The sequence below is a fragment of the Temnothorax americanus genome, unplaced genomic scaffold (genome assembly GCF_048541705.1).
Source record: "Temnothorax americanus isolate GAGA-0224 unplaced genomic scaffold, ASM4854170v1 Scaffold7, whole genome shotgun sequence".
Taxonomy (NCBI): domain Eukaryota; kingdom Metazoa; phylum Arthropoda; class Insecta; order Hymenoptera; family Formicidae; genus Temnothorax; species Temnothorax americanus.
This window is the reverse complement of record NW_027509792.1, coordinates 864,497-883,390: the sequence shown is the minus strand read 5'-3', so window position 1 is coordinate 883,390 and position 18,894 is coordinate 864,497. Positions and strand designations below refer to the sequence as shown.

Below are 18,894 nucleotides of genomic sequence, written 5' to 3'. Positions count from 1 at the left end.
CTACAACGAGAGACAAATTCGGGAAACGATGAGCGTTTATCCGTATGTCACGTGCGTTTTTTATATTTATATATTTTCGTTTATATATATTTATTTATTTATAAAACAGAATTTTCTCTCACATAAATGATCAACATTATTTTGTATTCACATATTGTCCGCTCAAAATGCTTTTATAAATGACTATTATAGATTCGCTGCTTAAATGTGCCGCTCAGTGTGACGTAAGCTTGAACAAGTCGCTGATTGGCTGGGTTCGGAAATATGCGCAAGAGCATACCCTTGTATTTCTACCATGATCGTGACACGTTTGTGACAGTGACGACAGTGTATTAAATATGGCAGACTCGGCAGGAAATTGGTGTCTCATCGAGAGCGATCCTGGCGTTTTTACTGAATTGATTAAAGAATTCGGCAAGTTATATTTCTAATTTCCCTGTAATTGTACCGTGTTCTTTGCTTGCATTATTTTTGGCGTTACCCGAATTTGGCGATGCTCCGGTGGAAAGCGTTTGTCATGCGAATGAAGCTCCTGCATATATACACGTGCAGGAGCTTCATTCGCATGACAAACGCTTTCCACTGGAGTATATATATGATTTGATGATTATAAACTGTGATTATCAAATTTCACAGAGACATTTTTTCGATCAACTCTTCAATTCTTCAATTCCTCAATTTTTCGATTTTTCAATTTTCAACCCTTTAAAATCAATTGTTTAAGTGGAATATTATATATTATTTTATTTGCGTAGGTGTCAAAGGCGCACAAGTGGAAGAATTATGGAGTTTGGATGACGACCAGTTCAATGACTTGAAGTAAGTTTATTTTGGGTGCTTTTCATCGACGTTCTATCTTTCTTGGCATTCGATAAGTAACAAAGACAGAACGACACTTGTGTCGACTTGCGTCGGTGAATAGAATGCAGCTTTTGTGTAATACTTGTAGGAAATTTGTTTTCTATCGCATTGGAATGCATCAGGATTTTCCTCCTGGCTTTTGCTAAATTTCAAATGTATACTTGTTTTATTTTGAGTAAAGCAAATGTACTTACACTGCTTATAAGAAACAGGTCTAATCAATAAAATTATGTTATCTGAAAGATATCTGCATGGAAAGATTAGATATATTCTGTATAATTAATGTTTTCACTTGCTATATATCAAGTTATTTTTCTTCAGAATTGTTACGTGCACTTGCTTTTCTTTAGATATACGAGATAAGAAAAATGTACATAGATAAAAAGGAAAAAAATTTCAATAATTTTGACGAGATCAGTATCTGTTATTTTTGTAGATTAAATTTTACGCAATGTCATTTTTTAAACTCAAATCTGTTATAAATTTCTTCTTTTGCAGACCTATTCACGGCTTAATATTTTTATTTAAATGGGTACAAGACGATGAATTATCAGGAAATATTGTGCAAGACAGTAGATTGGATAAAATATTCTTTGCGAAACAGGTATGTAAAGCGTAAAATAGATATCTTAAATAGAATACTATAATAACTGGGAAATTAAAAATTGTTAATTATTCATTAACTTTGTGTGTGTGTGTGTGTGTGTGTGTACTTCGCAAAAATATAAAAGAATTAAAATATATTGAAATATTTGACATATGACTGGGAAATGTGGGATAATTAACAGATACCATTCGTAAAATAACGATATTTAATCTAGGTGATAAACAATGCCTGCGCGACGCAAGCGATATTGAGCGTTTTATTAAATTGTAAGCATGGAGACGTATCTCTAGGACCAAACTTAGAAGAATTTAAAAACTTCTGTCAAAGTTTTGATGCAAATATGCGCGGACTTGCGCTTAGTAATTCTGATGTTATAAGGGAAGTGCATAATTCCTTCTCCAGGTATTTAGTACACATGCTTTTTAACTAACAAATATTGTTTTGCTAAAGAAAGTGTCACATTGTACCGTACATATTGTATGTACTGAAATTTTAGACAGTCCTTATTCGAATACGACTCGAAGCAAGCTTCTAAAGATGACGATGTGTTTCATTTTGTGAGTTATATTCCGATCGACGGTCGTCTGTACGAATTAGACGGGTTGAAAGACGGGCCAATTGATTTAGGTCCGTGTCCGGTAGGGGAACAATGGGTACAAGCTGCGAAACCTATAATTCAAAAGCGGATAAACAAGTGAGTTGCGAAAAATAACTTTCTCATTAATTTATCTTGTATATACGTAGATAAATATTATGATGTATTATTGTATGTGTCGTTTATCAACTGCGTGGTATAAAAGTGAAAATGATTATAAACAGGTATAACGAAGGCGAAATTCATTTCAATCTGATGGCTATAGTGACGGATAGAAAAACTTTATACGAAAGGCAGAAGGCCAATGTTTGCGATCCTGAAGAATTAGAACGTCTGCAGGCCTTAATCGAGGAAGAGATCAGAAAGTCGAAAAGATATCAAATAGAGAACGTTAGACGGAAGCATAATTATTTACCACTCATCATGGAACTTTTGAAGATCCTCGCGAAGGAAGGCAAGCTTGTACCTTTGTATCAAAAAGCAAAAGAGAAAGCACTTGAGAAAGAGTCAAAGAAAAATAAGGTTTAAATTTAAGCGAGAGAGAGAAACCAGGAAAAATATTAACTAAAATAATTGGTATTTGCGTCGGTGTAACAAAGAGGCAAAAATAAGTCATTGTATCAATCCTTTTTTCTTTTTAATAAAACAGCTGTTGCTTAATAAATTTTTGTGTTTTCCTTAAAAATAGCTTAAAGTAACACATTTAGAGTAATATTGCGTTATATTTTTATAAGTATTGGTTTAATATTACCTATGTAAAGTATAGTTAAAAAAAAATACATTGTAATTTAAATATAAAAAGGTATAATTGTTTATTATAAATTGTTTAATATTTTTATATTATTTATAATTTTATATAATTTCACACAAGTTAACTATCGGTAGAATCGGCAGAAGTATAATTAGTTTCTTCTCGATCGATATCGGCTGTTTTTCCGTTTTCATTTAGTAAAGATACTTTCCCATCTTTATAAACAATTTTATGTAAAAATTTATCGGTTAGGGCCTTTCGAATTTCAGGAATTTTAGTACGATATAAGTGTTCCACAACATCTGTAACATAAAAATTCTCATATAATATACGTACGCGGTATGCATAACATTTATAAGTACAATTTTGATATTTTGTTACCGGCGAAATTATCCACGTCACTCATATTGCATTCTTGAACGAGATAATAAAAGACCTTGCAAAGAAATACCGCAGTTGCTCCATCAAAGTATTTTGCTACGTTGGGCCATATAATTTCACGAGTATTGGATATTCCTTTTGCGTACATACTGCAACAATGGATTGAATGCGTTTGTATATAGTGATCTAAAAATGCTTATGATCTATTAAAATTAATCCGAGTGGTTCTCTCTTAATAGATCGTATATTACAATTTACAACCATAAAATGCAATGATACTTACTATTCAATTAATTGTATCTTAATGTCGTTTAAATAAATAGGATCTGTACTGAATAATTGCAGATGCAATTGATGTTGCCAGAAGGTTCTCAAGACATTCTCATGTATATTTAGTTTTGTTTCCATTTTCTGCCACACTGGCTTGGGAAGCGTGGCATCTTTGAGATCTCTTATATCTTCACTTAACGTAACGTTGAGTAAAGTTTTTATGAATTTTTTTATCAGTGGTAACGTCCACCTAATGTCAACCAACGCTGTATATATAAAAAAAAAAAAAATTAGATTAAATAGATTAAATAGATAATATACAGATGTGGATATATCAGATATCTAAAAATATAATTAATATACGTAATATATTTGACGGTGACAGGATATATCATGAGTTACTTACGTTCCGTATCCGATCTATCCCGAGCTTGATTTTTGAGATATTGATATCGTTTAAAGATCGATCTATTTGTTCGTTTTAGTATCTTTGCCACGTCACTAAATTTAGTATTATGTTTCTCAAGATGTTTATTCCGTATGTACTTAAAAATTATTTCATCTTCTTTAGAAGTATAACTAAGGCATAAAGATCATACGTAAGTACGATTGAAGTGGTTCAAGATCGATTCTTGATTCAAGATCTTTGTACCTTACCGAGTATAAGTGATTTTATTGCGATATAATACTTTAAATCTGGAATAAACGCTGTAGAGAGTTCGCCAAGGTAACCCATTTGCCAAAAATTGAACAAATTTCTGTCTTTCCTTCACATCGCGTATAAAGTATCTTCCATTGTGTCTCCAATAAAGAAATGGCTCGACTGTCTTTGCATCCCAGTCATGGAGCTGTATACAGCGCGTTACGATAAAACACGTTGTTCGAAGGCAGTTCGATTCGGTTATATTGCCCTATGATATATTTAAAATATACCTCGCAAAACATCACCCAGTTTTTCCTGATAATCTTGTCTTCCGTAGGTGTATACGGACCTGTTCGGATCGGCCCGTGTTTCTGAAATAATATTTTCGCTGTTTGCGTTGGCGCGTGAGATCCAGAAATCTCTATTTTGTGTTGCGGTGATACCTCATGAGTCAGTTTTACACGTAGTTCCATCAATTTCTGGAATATAAAAAATCAGTTGATATACACAAAAAAAAAAGAAAATAAAAATCATACGATACACAAAATATAACAATCAAAACTAACTTTTATGTTAATTAACGGGATTTCTTCCCATTCATCAAAATTTTTCAACCTTTCTGAAAGATATTCCTCTTCTGTATTCGATTTACGTTTCTTGAAATGACATTTGTTTTTCCTTTTTACTCGAGGCCTCAATTCTATTCTGAGATTACGTTTTTTGTCAAACTGTTCGTCCGAATCTGAAGTCGTGTCAAGATTTTTCTTTTCAGAATCACCGATAAAAAGGGGATCCGTCCTTGGATCCTTATTCACTTCTGACAGATGGTCGTCCCTCGTCGAGGATAATAAAACATCATCGCCATGTTCAAAATTTACTATATAATCTAAATCGTGCAATAGATCAATACTTTCAAAATTATTGAAATTTTCCATATTGCACAATTCTATTTGAACGTATCGCAATAACTATTTATGCTAATCGTTCTTCCTCTTTGCGGGCACGTATCCACTGGAGTTATATCTACAGATTTATCTGACTTTTTAAACACTGGATTTTTAAATGCCGGACTCTTCAACAAGTCCTTTTGATTAACCAAGCGTACGTTCTTTTGAGGACTATTTGTATTTTTATCTGCACAATTTGTATCGTCAAAACCCGTCAGATTATTCACTTCGTTAGGTGTATACTACGTATATGGTTCGGCGATTTATTAAACCTTGGATCTGAATCCGTATCGGGATCTTTTCTCTCACATTTGACGAAAAGGAAATCCGTCGTTGAATCCTTATTCACTTCTGACGGACCGTCATTCTCTCGCGTCGTATGACTTGGCCATTTAAATTCGTTTTCTTTACAGGAATTTCGTAATTCTTCATTTCCAAGTTTCTGTACATTTACCGTTATTATCTCAGCCATTAAAAATTTCTTTTCCTTAATTCTGTTTCTTTCTGCAACATAGATTATTAACGTGATCATACGCGATATCAAGTGATATTATATATTTTTCAATTACGGCAATTCCATTTATATTAAAATTATTTTATATTTCCCTGTAGTACATACAACTAATCAATATTTTTCAAAAAATATTGTATAAGAGTGTTACCGTTTTTTTCCGCAGTAGAGGCTGGTCACGATTTTTCTTTTTGGTTTGCATCAACGCTATCACTATCAACATAGGGTTAGGGGGGTTAGGTCGCGTGTAAAGCCCCTTGCACCTTGCACAATGATAGGCAACAGGCTTCTTCTTCTTCTTCTTCTTAAATTATGGCCTGTAGGCAACAGGCAATAGGAACGGAAAAGAAATCAGAAATCACACACACACACACACACACATGTATATATTCAGCTTAGGTGTCAGGTGTTGACCGTCGCGCCGAGCGAGTACTAGATTGCGCTCACAGATGACGCTGGTGACGCTCGCGGCGCGTATAGTTGCGCCAAGCGCCGAGAGATGACACGACTGTCACGATTGCTGTGCCGGCTGTGCGATTGCTGATCGTGACGCGACTGACGCGAGTGGGAAGAAGACGGTTGCCGGGAATGCCGGGTTGCTTGTGTGTAAATAATCCTCTATTTTTATTCACGATAAGGAGAACGTGGCACAATTTTTGCGTATCCATGATATCAAATATCGAAATTAATCCGATTGCCAAATAAGTACGCCTAACGGTTCACGAAGAAGTGAGGTTATACTTACTACGTGTGTCGCATAATTAATTAATTTGCTTAATAATTTGGAAATAGATTCTTATGTATAAAGAAGCATCGCACACAAACGCAGAAATAATAAAAATATAAAATTCCGGTAGCGTGATTCTTGATTTTTTTTTATCAATATAATATGAAATTTGCAAATTTGGATAAATCGCTATAACAGTGGTCGTGAGTATTGTTATTGATTTCGTTGTCGAAAATGATCGCCAATCGCCATCTATTCGTGGCATCGACTTCTGCAAAATAAAATACATTCTATAAGGAAGGGAGCCTTACAAATGCAGAGACAATCGAAAATATGAAATTTCAGAGTCGTACAATTTTTGATCATTTTTATCAATATGAAGTTTGAATGAATCGCCAATATCGATCCGTTGTCGAAAATAATCCGTAATAATAGGATATTTTGGCATAATTTTTCGCGTATCCGTGACATCGACGATTGAAATTCGTCGAAATATCGCGGCGGTTATGATTCCAAATAAATGCAACGAGTTCGCAATCTCATTTCGTCAGTCATTTTATTAATGAAAATCGCGCGTTGATTTTTCGGTTCGCGGTATATATCGTAAATTTGTTCGATTGTGCCTTCTCTATGCTTTTCCACAATTCTCCGTTCATTGTTCATTTTGCCTCGAGCAAGCGTAACGGAAACGCGCGCCGGGAAAAGTGCAAGTATATATATGGCTCACGCGTTGTCGCACGGTAATTATACTCCGAATTCATATTATTTATATTTGTCGCGCGTGCCCGTTATGCATACTCAAGTGCACGCCCTACGAGTAATCAGTTAATTAGGTCGAATGTGGATCGGGGCGATCATCGTTTCGCCATCCAATCCTTAATTAAGGGGATATACGCATGCGTGCGAAATGATTCAGCGACGTAATGATTTATTGACGTTGTCGTATGGCGATGAGAATTATTCGGGAGTAAATAGCGAAAGTAACCTGCCCCCGCGCTAATTCGCACCGCGAAATTTGACGCGGCATGATATTGATGCTCGCGATCTTAAGTCACGGCTCGCGTGAATCGGATAATTTGCGACGCGACGTTGCGTTGTGGAGTCGCCATATTAGCTTTTGAATTTCCCATCGGGGGCATTCGCCATTCCGCATTCGCCTGATTCGCCATTCGGTCGCGGGCGCGCAGGCAGGTAACGTCGCGGTCGACGCGCGATCCTCTGCGTCAATCCTTTGGCACATTTGCGCGAGCAGTAATATAGGTATATTCGAGTACATGTACAGTCTGTAAGTAATCAGTTAATTAGTAGCCGGTAGCCGAATGGACCGCCGCGAGATGATCGGCGTTTGGCTATCCCTATAAATTAAGGGGGCATGCGTACGCGCGTAATGATTTATCGATAAACGCCGTCGTGTCGCGATAAAGACGAATATTTGGAGCAAATAGAGAGAGTAACCCGTCGCTCTCTCTCTCTCTCTCTCTCTCTCTCTCTCTCTCTCTCTCTCTCTCTCTAATTCGCACCGCGAAATTTAATGCAGTATGATGCGATTGGTGCTCGCGATCTTAAGTCACGGCTCGCGCGAATCAGATAATTTGCGACGCGCCGTTGCAAGTTTGCAAGTAGCGTCGTGAAGTCGCCATATTGGTTTTTGAATTTCCCATCTGCAGTCATTCGGTCGCGGGCGCGCAGCCAGGTAGCATCGCGGTCGACGCGCGATCCTCTGCGTCAATCCTTTGGCACATTTGCGCGAGCAGTAATATGGGTATATTCGAGTACATGTACAGTCTGTAAGTAATCAGTTAATTAGTAACCGGTAGTAGTCGAATGGACCGGGACCCGCGCGCGATCGGCGTTTCTCTCTATCATCCTTAATTAAGGGAGCATGCGTATGGGCGCGATGATTTATCGATAAACGCCGTCGTGTCGCGATAAAGACGAATATCTGGAGCAAATAGAGAGAGCAACCCGTCGCGCTAACTTGTGTCGCGAAATTCAATGCGATATCGATTGGTCGCGAGCCTAGATTACGGCTCGCGCGAGCCGAAGCGCCCGCGGCCGTAGTAATCCGCGGCTCCGATATCGCGAGTGACGTCGTAAGACCGCCATGTTGAATTTCCTTGTCGTTCGACCACCAGATACGCGGGAACGTCTCATTTAACGCGGAATCGTCGTGTTCTCGTGTCATGTACGCGAGTGTAGTGGCGCGCCGCGTCGGGATTGTCGTGGCGTATATAGCGTTAATCGGCGCGAGTGCGCGATCGTGATTAGCCGCAGTTTTCCCGTTCGTATCGCGTCGAGATGAACATGGGTTTGCGCCAGTTGTAACGGAGCAGCGAGAGGACGGACGCACTCGTCGGCCGCGCGGATGGTGAGTATATTCGTTTATCGGTTGCACGGTTAATTATTCGCTTATTTGCGACGATTAGGGTAAATACACCGTTGGACGGTTAATCGGAATATATTATTACCGAAGCTATTCTGGTGAAAATATTATAGATACGTTTGTGTTTGTGTAACTCTTAATTATTATATTTTATTATTATTATCAATTTATAAACAAATGCCTATAAAAGTATGGAAATTATTTCAGGAACCGTCGACAGGAGCTCCCGACTTGTCTCTGGCGTAGCAGCGACGATGTTTGGTGAGTGAATATAAATTACAACAATATCAATTTTATTATAACGGGATCAATTGCAGTAAAGTGAAAGATTTTATGTATCGTTGAAAGAAAATGATATATCACTAATTAAATATTATGAAGACAAATAATACCGATATTAAGGTTATTGTTCTTCTTTTTAATTGTGCAGTTTAATATACCAATTTCCAATTTACAATGATAATTTGTGGTCTCAGAAATTTTGCGTATCGTTCACTGGAGCATATAATCGTGCAATTGACCGTATTTTCTTGGGAGACTGTTCGACATATTATAAAGATACTCGCACGTCGCAAATATAGCAGTTAGTGCGAACTTTAGACTGGTCTCGAATTGAAATCGTGCGGATAGATTTTACCCTCTTCTCATTGATTTTTTTTTAAATAAATGTTTAATTAATATTGCTCGAGCAAGGTAAAATAATTCACAGTTTGCTCTTGATGTGTTTATTTTCATTATTTAACTATTCCGAACTTGTCAGTTTTCGACGCGATGCTCGTTTGTATAAAAGACTGCGTTTCGTTTTAAAACATCGGTTTCCGGAAATTCTGTTTATGTAAACGCACGTTTTATAGCTTCGCGATGTTACTCGAAATCTCTTTCTCTCCCTCTTTCTCTTTGGTTGAAGTTTGGCAGGCGAATCAATCATATATCGCGACATGCATTATCGGATCGCGACTGGTATATACTTTCGTTTCGTGGAAATACATCGTCCCTCGTTTCCCAGGCACGATGTAAAGTCGTGACATTATCTGCAACAGGCTGAACCAACTTTGGCGAGATATCATCTCGCGTCTCATTCCGGTGGGGAGATGCTCGTACAAATTTTCCACGTCTCTACGCTATAAAAATCGATAAGGGCAACGCGCGTTTTTATCAGCTATCTGCGATGATCTATAAATTCATTTTAGAGTATATGGACGATGATTTTATAATTTTGCGGTTTTAGTAATTTTATATCTGTCGACAAGTACGCGAGACTTTTATATTTATACAAGATGTTTCATTCCTTCAAACTTTGATGATAAATTTTTTAGTCACGTATAAGTTTTAATAAAAGTTTCGAACAGTCTTAATTTAGTTTTACTGTTTTAGTAAGACATGCTAATGTCCTTAACTTTTTTTATAAACAGAGAGAGAAAGAGAGAGACAGAGGGGTTTCGAAAGTATTACCGAATAAGAAAAAACTTTGTCCATAAATCTATTTTAATAATTGCCTCGAGACAATAAAATCGAAAACTTGCAGAAAGTAAGTTCTTGTAAGTATTTTAATTATCGAGAAAAATAACGGAATTGTCTCGAAGTAATTTCAATATGAGAAATTAATATTGAGATCAAACTTGAGCTATAGAGAGAGGCAGAAAATGAAATTGTTTTATATCTCGATTGTACGGTTCCGTCATTGGAATTTGATACGGTGGATACCCGTGTAATCAGTCGGATATTGGATACAATACGTGTCACGGCGAAGATGGTTTAGCTAAATAACGAGGCTAGACCTCTCTCTCGTCCCCATCCCCTATCGGAATCGCGGTTGCTCTCCGCGCAATTACGCGCGAGCGTCGCTATTGCATCAATTCGGTTAGCTATGTGACACCGCATTATCGCTCGCTTTAAATCACCTAAATTATATAGCGGCCGTTCTCCCGGCTTACGCGTGGCTGATGCGGCGCGGCGAGGGAACCGGGAACACCCCGGGCTGTCATTCGCGCCGCGCGTAGCGCGTTGTATCGCGGGTTGACGGGCAAATAATTATGATTTATCGAGTGAATGCGTGATCATCGCTGTAAATAGCGTGCACGTTTTCGAGGATGCGTCGCTCGTTACACGCGCGAGAGGAAATCGAGCGCGGTTGTATATACCGGGGTGCTGGACGATTTTTTTAAATCGGCCACGCGGTGGCCGCCGCGTGCCGGCCTTTACGATAATTGAACGAATCGAATTATACGTACGTGTATCTAATAACTGTCGACTACGACCATTGCCAAAACGCGCACGATCAGAGAACGTCCCGCTAATTGATCGTTCTCTCCGTACTCGCAGGACGATAACGCGCCAATGATATAGTGACGCGTGGGAAAATCAAGATCAAACTCCCTCGAGGACCGTCGCGAATAGGACCCGCGGGAGTGCTTATGCCCTTCTGATCCCCGGACGGCGTCATGCGCGATAGTATTATTTCGATGTTTTTTTTCCCCTCCCCTCGACGCGGACGTCGTTAATTCCGCGCGGCGAGAGAAGCTCTTGGAATGATCGCGTGCGGGTGTGCGTACGCAAAACGTTATACGGGCGGGAAGGGCGAAGGCTAAAGCGAAGGGGAGCGCGCAAGTAATTTGAGGGTTTATTGCGGAAAAGCACGGAGATTTTACGAGTTTTCCGATGGGGCAAATTAAGATTTGCATAACGTGCCGACCCTGCCGCCCGCATCTAAGCGTCGAGAAATGCAAATGTAGCCTCGTCTTTCAGATTCTCTCTCTCTCTTGCTCCGCGTGTCAGATGAAGGCGCGCAGCATGGAGGTTCGGTTATATCTCGCTGTACCGGCATATAAGACGCGAGGAGACGCGACCTGTTTCCTTTTCGCCCAGTTCGTCTCCGCCAACCGGAACCTTAAAATGCCGCTAAGATCCGCAGTCTCGAAAGCAAAGAGAACCCTCCGTTTAGAGATGGAGGACCCCGCAGTCCTCTTCGTCCACATTGCTCGCTGTCAGAAGTATCGTCGCTTCTTCTCGCAACACCCGACCCGGTCGATAGCGAGAGGAATTGTTCAACCGCGGAATTACTTGTCACTCTCGCGGTCGTTTTGTTCTGCTGCACAAATGCGTGCAGACGCGAAGGGATGGTGCATGAACGAATAATTGTGCACGCAAAAAGACACAAAAATAATACATTTGTCTCTTGGATGTTAAACAATTATACGAACGCACGTAATATATAATTAAAAAATGGAAAATAAAATCATTTCTATAGATATTCGACGTGGAAAATATGATATAATTAATTCATGTTGGAAAATATCCAATATTTTATATTTATATATCTGACAATTTTGCATCCGAAAATTATTCGAAAATATTCGCGTGACAATATGCTCGTTATCGGAAGACACTCGTGTGTTTTCATTAAAAAGGAAAAAACGCGCACTTTGTCCGAAAGTCTCGAATTTATTTGCGCGACGCAATGCCACGCGCGTCAATCAGCAAGAGTCATTTTTTTTAAACGGGGCTCATTATCGGACGCGACAATCGAAAATCATCCGATCGGCCAGCGTGTAACAACTATATACGGGCCGGCGCAACAACGCCAGCGGACGCGATCGTTAACGCTAACTGCTCGCGTTGCGAAGCGTATTCGTGCGTGGCTCAGCTGCACCTGATGATTACGTTAATAATGAACGCAATTGGCGCTCACCTGCGTGACTCGCCGAATGCGCTTTAATCTGTTTACCGATTGCTCGCCGACGGTGTTATCGCGTGCGCGCGAGAGTGCGAACGGCCGCGCGCGCATTCGGCGCGAGAACATCGACGTTTGCGCGCTTAATTCGCCCTATTTCGCCGATTCGTAAAGCCGATGATGACGCGTTTGCTATGTGACATCGTGCACGAGGAGATAAAACAATGTATCACGGATATCGCAAAGCGGACTCTTCATTTTCCACACGAGGCGTAAGATGAACGGAGCGTAAAACGGGTGTATCAATGAACGAGCGGTGATTCCGTATTCCTTTTTCATTTTTTCAAAATATACGAAATAATATTTTTTCGCGTGATTGTTATTCGTCATAGTTTTATCGTTTTAAAATTCCTTTTCTTACGCACGGTTTAGCGATGTGTTCAGCGATTTCAATTCTATTTGAAATGTCGTGGAAAATGTCTATAATGTTAAACGCGTGCGCGGATTATCATTATATCGTCTTCAATTGCATCTATAGCACGTGAATCTATAGCGGGTGAAGAATCATTTCGAGGTCTCTCGACTGTATAACGCGATAGTCGCGAGGCGATTATTTCAGCCTTATCGGCGATACACTCGGTGCGCAAATACGATCGAAACGCGTCGAGGGTGAACGGAAAATGGCGGAAGGATGCGTGGGAGCGGAAAATAAGATCAATTTCGTTGTGCGTTCACCGATCATGTACAGTTTCGAACCTCTCACTCTCTCTCTCTCTCTCTCTCTCTCTCTCTCGCGTCGTCATCCTCGTCGTCGCCGCCGCGCTGCCGCGCCGTCGTCGTCATATCAGCTCGGTCAACCATCGAGACTTTTCCCTCTTGTCGACTTCCCGTCGCGTATTCCCGGCACGCCGCGGAAACAGCGGTGGGTTTATTTTCCGCGGAAAATCACAACGTGTCCGGATAATGCCGGTTATCGCGCGCCACGCTGAAATACAATGCCTCGGAGTACGGAGGGAAGGATCGGAAGCTGCCCTGCTTTCTGGCTCCTGCGTCGAGAATACCGTGTAAGTGTGCATTCGCTGCAACGATGGCGAGCTCGCGTTTTGGGTGCACGCTGCACAACGCCTTTGGCGAAAAGATATAAGAGAAAACGATAGGGCGCGGCGCGATACGGCGACGTTTGCCTCCAATTTGGAGATACGACCCTTCCTCCGTGGAGATTTAGCGAAAATATAAAACTCAAGAATGATTTAATATGTATTATCGTAAATGGATCGTATTCTTATAAATATACAACAAAGAATAGAGAAAAGTATACGTCATACGTGAGGCTCATACGCGGAGAATTCTCCAATGAATCGTTTCTGAGCAATCGCCGTTCGCATCGCGAGCTAGGCAATAAATTCAAATTTTATTGAATTATACAATAGGAGCCAGGAAGATCGTTTAAACTACACGCGAACGCTTTCACGATCGGGCAGCGTTGAATTCCGCGAAGTTGTTGCAGCTGATATCTTATCGGTATATGTATACAGACGTGCTACGGAATACAGCGGTTTTTAAATAATCAAATTTGATATTGATGAAATTTTTGACTTACTACAATTAGTCTGAATATGATATATATATAGTAGAATTTTTCTATGATAAAAGTATATCTTAGCATTTCAATCAGAGGCTACAGTCTAAAGTGATCATTATTCTGAGGACATCTTTGTTTAAAGAATGCTCTCGTATCACCTTTTGCGATATGCATTTGAACAGTTATTATCCATCTCGAGTTTAATTACGGTAATGTTTTAATTATTCAGATTTAATTATTCTTTCGATTAATCTCGCATTATATTTGTCTGTAATGTACAAATGCGAAATTACACAGCGCATTTCTATTACGCGCAGATGCATGCGCGAATTCGCATTCATTACTCGGACGTGTATATGACTAGTGAATCGTATGACGCGTGAATAATTTTGCGTGCCGATTTTGCATTGGCGCTACTATCATATTTCCGACTATGCGTGCGCTGTCTCTTCTTTGGTACTCGTTAACGCGTAAGCGGCTTACTCAGAATATGTGGAGAGATGAAACGTTATTCCTATACAGAAATATTAGTTACAAAGACTTACATTTACGAGCTCATTAGGTGTAAATTCATTAAGTCTTTCATTTTGAATAACCGTGAAAAGACGCTTCTAAATCTCATTATTTTCTATTCTCTCAAATAATATATTATTAAGTACCGCTTTTTCCGCGGTGAAAATGGCAGTCGCGGACGGTTACGGTAAATTGCGCATATTTACCTGCCTGCCGCGTTAAAACATCTCTATGACAGCATTTATTATGCAGAATATTTTACTCCGCTATTTTACTTTCGGATCAAATTTTAATTGTCAGACTCTTTGACTAGTTACGAGCTAATTTTTCTTTGACGAAAATATTGTAACGTCAACAGTTTATATGACTCTAAATTCTTGTGTATCGATTTTATCAAAAGGATTTATTTAAAAAAAAAGAAATACGTGTGAGTGCCTTTGATCGATTTTGAAGTGTACGTTATTATTAGAGAATGCATTGTGTTATCGCGATCGTCAATTCTGTCTGTACTTTAAGATCTTCCGTTAGCCCGACTATATCCCATGCTGCGTTAAGGGCAGTACGTTGCGCATGTAAATTGCGGTTTCACCAGCTTTGCTCAACGTCGGATTCGATACTCAGGCTGGCCCGTATTATGGTTAGGCTGGTCTTAAGTGTGGCAACGAAATTTCTGCCCCTGGTTGCGCCTGATTACAGTTACCACGCACGGATATTACGCAGATACAACGCGCGCTTATGCGGCAAATATTTTGATATACGTGACAATATTTAATCTCGCGAAGGAAATTGATCGTAAACAGCGATCAATTTGAAAGCGCAAAAGCGTCAAATGTCCAGCGACATTATTAAATATTTAATAATCGCTTTAAAAATTACGCGTCGATTTTTCGAGGATCTCACGTACGTTTGCCCATTTCTTTTGCATTGACCTAAATGCCACATTCTGTTTTACATGGCGTTACACGTTAGAGTTTAGATTGATGGCCACGTTTAATCGTGATTTATCTCCCGGCCGTTTAAGGCCCTAAACGCGACAATGAATTCTGCAACCAACGCCCAATTACAGCCATCCAGTGCACGGGCCAACACTTGCGCGTGCACTCGCGCGCTTTCGCAACAAGCGGATGCATTTGTCGTTGCCAGGCTTTTACGGCTTCGCAACCGCACCCGATGTTCTTCGTGTTGAGTACCGTGAGTATTTTGGGTCCGCGGAGACAAATGACGCGTTTCATCATCCCGGCCCCTCTCGATTGCAGATGTACCTTTCGCGCCGACCCTCGCCTTTGCTATCGAGGTTGATAGTAATAGTAGTAGTAGTAGTAGTAGTAGTAATCCTTCTCCAACTTTCGAGTGTACCTAAAGCACCTTTTTCAGACTACGATCCGTCACTCGTTACCGCGTCACTGCCATGCGCGATCTTTTATCGGCTCACGCCGCGCGCCGCGTCATCTGACCTCTTACCGTTTCCCCTTCATTTTTTCTCGGCCCTCAAATCATGCGCCGCAAATCATGGCACTCGTAAGTACGTCTGATTCATGAGCGGAGAGGACGAAACTCAAAGCTTAAGTCACAAAGATCCGGGGGATTGTAGACACGTCGTAACAAAAGTAAAAGAAGCTTAAGCCGGATTCAGAAGCTCGCTTTTCCATTTTTTCCAGTTTGGAAAAAAACCTGATACAGAAAATACGTTAGACACGGAAGCTTTTTAAATTAAAGTCTCATTAAAAATCTCGATTAATTATACGTTCGTAAAAGAAAAGAAGGAGAAAGATGGAGGAAGAGCATCGATAAACCATATAAAAGCTCTATCGAAGATCGAAGCAAAGATCATTTTCGCGCTGCCATTCGACAATGAATATTTTACGCTTCCGGAAAAATAGATCTCTTTGTCACTTTATCCGTATATCGATTCCCTCGCATTTCTCCGTTGATCTCGCATTTCTTTCCGTTACCACACACTTCTTGGCTTCCTGGTTTTCCTCGTTGGAGGCAATACGATAGCCTCGAGTGATACTTTACACCGGCTCTTAGCGAGCGCGTCCTAATGGAATATTTGCGGAGACCCTTCCTTTTTCAAACCCTTTATCGGTGAGCCGATTCTCTTTGATCGTGCTCGCGTTCGCGTTTCTCTTACCAGCAGGTAAAATCGTGGTGATTTATCGGCGAGAGGGATAGGAAGAGGGAGAGGGAGGGAGGGAGGGAGAGAGAGAAAGAGAGTGGGTTGAACTTAAAGCGCGGCTTAAAAAGGTCGCCGCCGTCACGGCAATGCGCGCGCGCGCGCGCGGTGGGCGACAATGGGCCCAAAAACGGTTTAATACCAGCGTATCCGTATACGCTATATGATCTATTGTTTCCCAAGACGGGCAAGAATATAATACCACTGGTGATTTATCGCTCCGTTATTCGACCCCGCGCACGCCTCCGTGTTTTCGACAAAGTGGCGAACACTTCAGTTTCGCAACTCGTAAATCTATAAGACGTTTGTATCTACCGTTAAAATCGTTCGATCTATGTTGCAATAATAGTGGAAAAATGAGTGCCAGGGAGGCTGATCTATGATTATTATTTTATCTGTATATGAGAACTATTCGTAACAATGACAGTTTCAAAGAAAATGAATTGATCGATTTTTCACAGTTTGTCATATTTATATTTAAAGAATTTTTAGTATTAGAGCAAAGAATTCTAGACCTATTTTAAAAAAGTTTTATTGGATTCACGAGTTTACTTTTTAAATATCTGTCGTCGGCCTTGTACGTTGCAAATTAGGGTTTCTTTCCAGACTTTATACACAAGCAAGATATTTCTCACAGATGGTGTTGCTCGATGTTTATCTCTTTGTTGCTTTACTTCTTTTTTTTTATTTTACCCTCAAGTTTCTTCACGATAACAGATTCTTTCGGAATAATTATGGGCGGAGGAGGGCCTGGTTCGGGTAACGGGATATAATTTCGCGGTGATTTAAATTCCACTTCAAGACTGTGCTTCATATCGTCGGTGAGAGTGATTTGTCTCGTTGTCTTTAGTAACAACATTTCCTCCGCCGGTTTTTTCGGAGTAAGTGCCTGATTGTGTATCACGTTGACTTTTGGACAGCCTCTCTTGCATTTTTTACCTGGCAAGAAAGATTTATATTTTGTAATCAATTTAATTTAACTTATTCCAGTTTTATAAATAATCTTGTCTTTAGTATTTCTATCATATTTTATTATTAATTAATAATAGTATCCTGATAAAATAATACTCGCAAATAAAATCGTGAATTGTACTTTTATATTTTTGTATTAGTTTTGCTGCTTATATAGTAATACTTTACCATATTTATCCAAACAATTAACGTCAATGATAGGTTCGGCAGTTTGTTCGTCCACGGCTTGAACGCGATGTCTATCTTTAGGTAATTTAATGGTTAAAATGTTACTGTCAATCACGTGCGATACTTCATCGTACGGTGACTGTGAGTTAGTTGGACACATAGCACGATTCATGATTCTTGAGTAATATACAATCAAAAATTTTCTGATTTTAACTTCATAAATATGGATTACGTATCTTAGAATTTTGTCGTTTAAGGTTATGCAAAATAATTCAGGTATTTCAAGACAAGTTCACGTATCTCATATTAATATGTCGCATCAGTATCATCTTGACCGTTTTATTTTTTTGTGCTATACGTTGAACTTTGTATCTCGCATGTCAGTTAGATTTTCCAACAAGAACTTAAATCAAATTCTCGTAGTTCCAAACGTATTATTTTACAATCCGGTTTCACTGTCCTTTAAGTTGGTTATTATGCTCGAAACCACAATAGTAATGCTACTGTCTGAAGCTGTGTTTAACAAACGGCAAGAATTATTCTTGGAGTTGAAATTTTTATATGTCAAGTGTACATAAAGAGAAATATCTGTGCGAGCGGAGTGCTTTTCTTCCTTCTGCCTCGCCTCGCCTCGCTACATAAAGACGGTGCGGAAATAAGGAGAAAGAAAGTATATAAAAGCGAAATGCAGATGAGGAAGGACTGTAACGGAGCCCGACCGTTTCCCCGTAGAACTGCGAGACTGGAAGAAGCAGCGAGGCGGTTTGGTCGCCGGAAACCGGGAATAGCTTCGCTGTTTTCACTCGGAAATTTCTCCTGGACACGAGACGATGCCGACGAGAGCTTCACCTCCCCGTCCGTTTTGAGAGCTTTCATTGTTTCGGTCTCTCCCTGACGTTTGCCGGTATTGCAGCCGAAAGAGCCCGCGTCATTTCGCGAAGTGCATAGAATCATACTTCACGAATAGATATGCAAATATTGTCTCAGTTTGGTTCGCCCACAGGCGTCGCACCTCCAACGGCGAAATATATATCGCGCGCCGTTTCTTCTCTCTGCCGCTTCAACAACACTTTAATTTTTCCCTCCTCGCTATATTGCCGACACTTTTATTTTCTTTTTTTTTTTTTTTCACTCCAG

General features: G+C 39.9%; 4 protein-coding genes and 1 long non-coding RNA gene across 5 annotated transcripts in view; 2 read left to right on the top strand and 3 right to left on the bottom strand.

Moving 5' to 3' along the window:
- LOC143906208 (LHFPL tetraspan subfamily member 6 protein) overlaps positions 1 to 18,894 on the bottom strand; it is a 155,946-nt gene that overhangs the window by 2,749 nt on the left and 134,303 nt on the right. The gene's annotated exons all lie outside the window — the stretch shown is intronic.
- On the top strand, positions 306 to 2,727 carry Uch-l5 (ubiquitin carboxy-terminal hydrolase L5). The gene is made up of 6 exons (XM_077422103.1): positions 306 to 414; positions 756 to 819; positions 1,360 to 1,465; positions 1,683 to 1,870; positions 1,965 to 2,162; positions 2,288 to 2,727. The coding sequence occupies exons 1-6, from the start codon at positions 339 to 341 to the stop codon at positions 2,589 to 2,591; spliced, it is 936 nt and encodes a 311-aa protein (XP_077278229.1). The 5' UTR covers positions 306 to 338; the 3' UTR covers positions 2,592 to 2,727.
- On the bottom strand, positions 2,851 to 5,949 carry LOC143906200 (transcription termination factor 1). The gene is made up of 8 exons (XM_077422098.1): positions 5,718 to 5,949; positions 4,675 to 5,559; positions 4,399 to 4,587; positions 4,123 to 4,313; positions 3,872 to 4,044; positions 3,479 to 3,731; positions 3,196 to 3,344; positions 2,851 to 3,116 (listed from the first exon to the last, which is right to left on the bottom strand). Exons 2-8 carry the CDS (start codon positions 5,041 to 5,043, stop codon positions 2,935 to 2,937), a joined length of 1,506 nt encoding a protein of 501 aa, XP_077278224.1. The 5' UTR covers positions 5,044 to 5,559; positions 5,718 to 5,949; the 3' UTR covers positions 2,851 to 2,934.
- Positions 7,040 to 18,894, top strand: part of LOC143906213 (uncharacterized) — a 237,481-nt gene continuing 225,626 nt past the window's right edge. The window contains exons 1-2 of the long non-coding RNA XR_013259462.1: positions 7,040 to 8,661; positions 8,884 to 8,937. This is a non-coding gene — a long non-coding RNA (uncharacterized LOC143906213). The remainder of the gene's footprint in view (positions 8,662 to 8,883; positions 8,938 to 18,894) is intronic.
- On the bottom strand, positions 17,288 to 17,929 carry LOC143906106 (uncharacterized). Its single transcript, XM_077421906.1, has 2 exons — positions 17,758 to 17,929; positions 17,288 to 17,556 (listed from the first exon to the last, which is right to left on the bottom strand). Exons 1-2 carry the CDS (start codon positions 17,927 to 17,929, stop codon positions 17,288 to 17,290), a joined length of 441 nt encoding a protein of 146 aa, XP_077278032.1.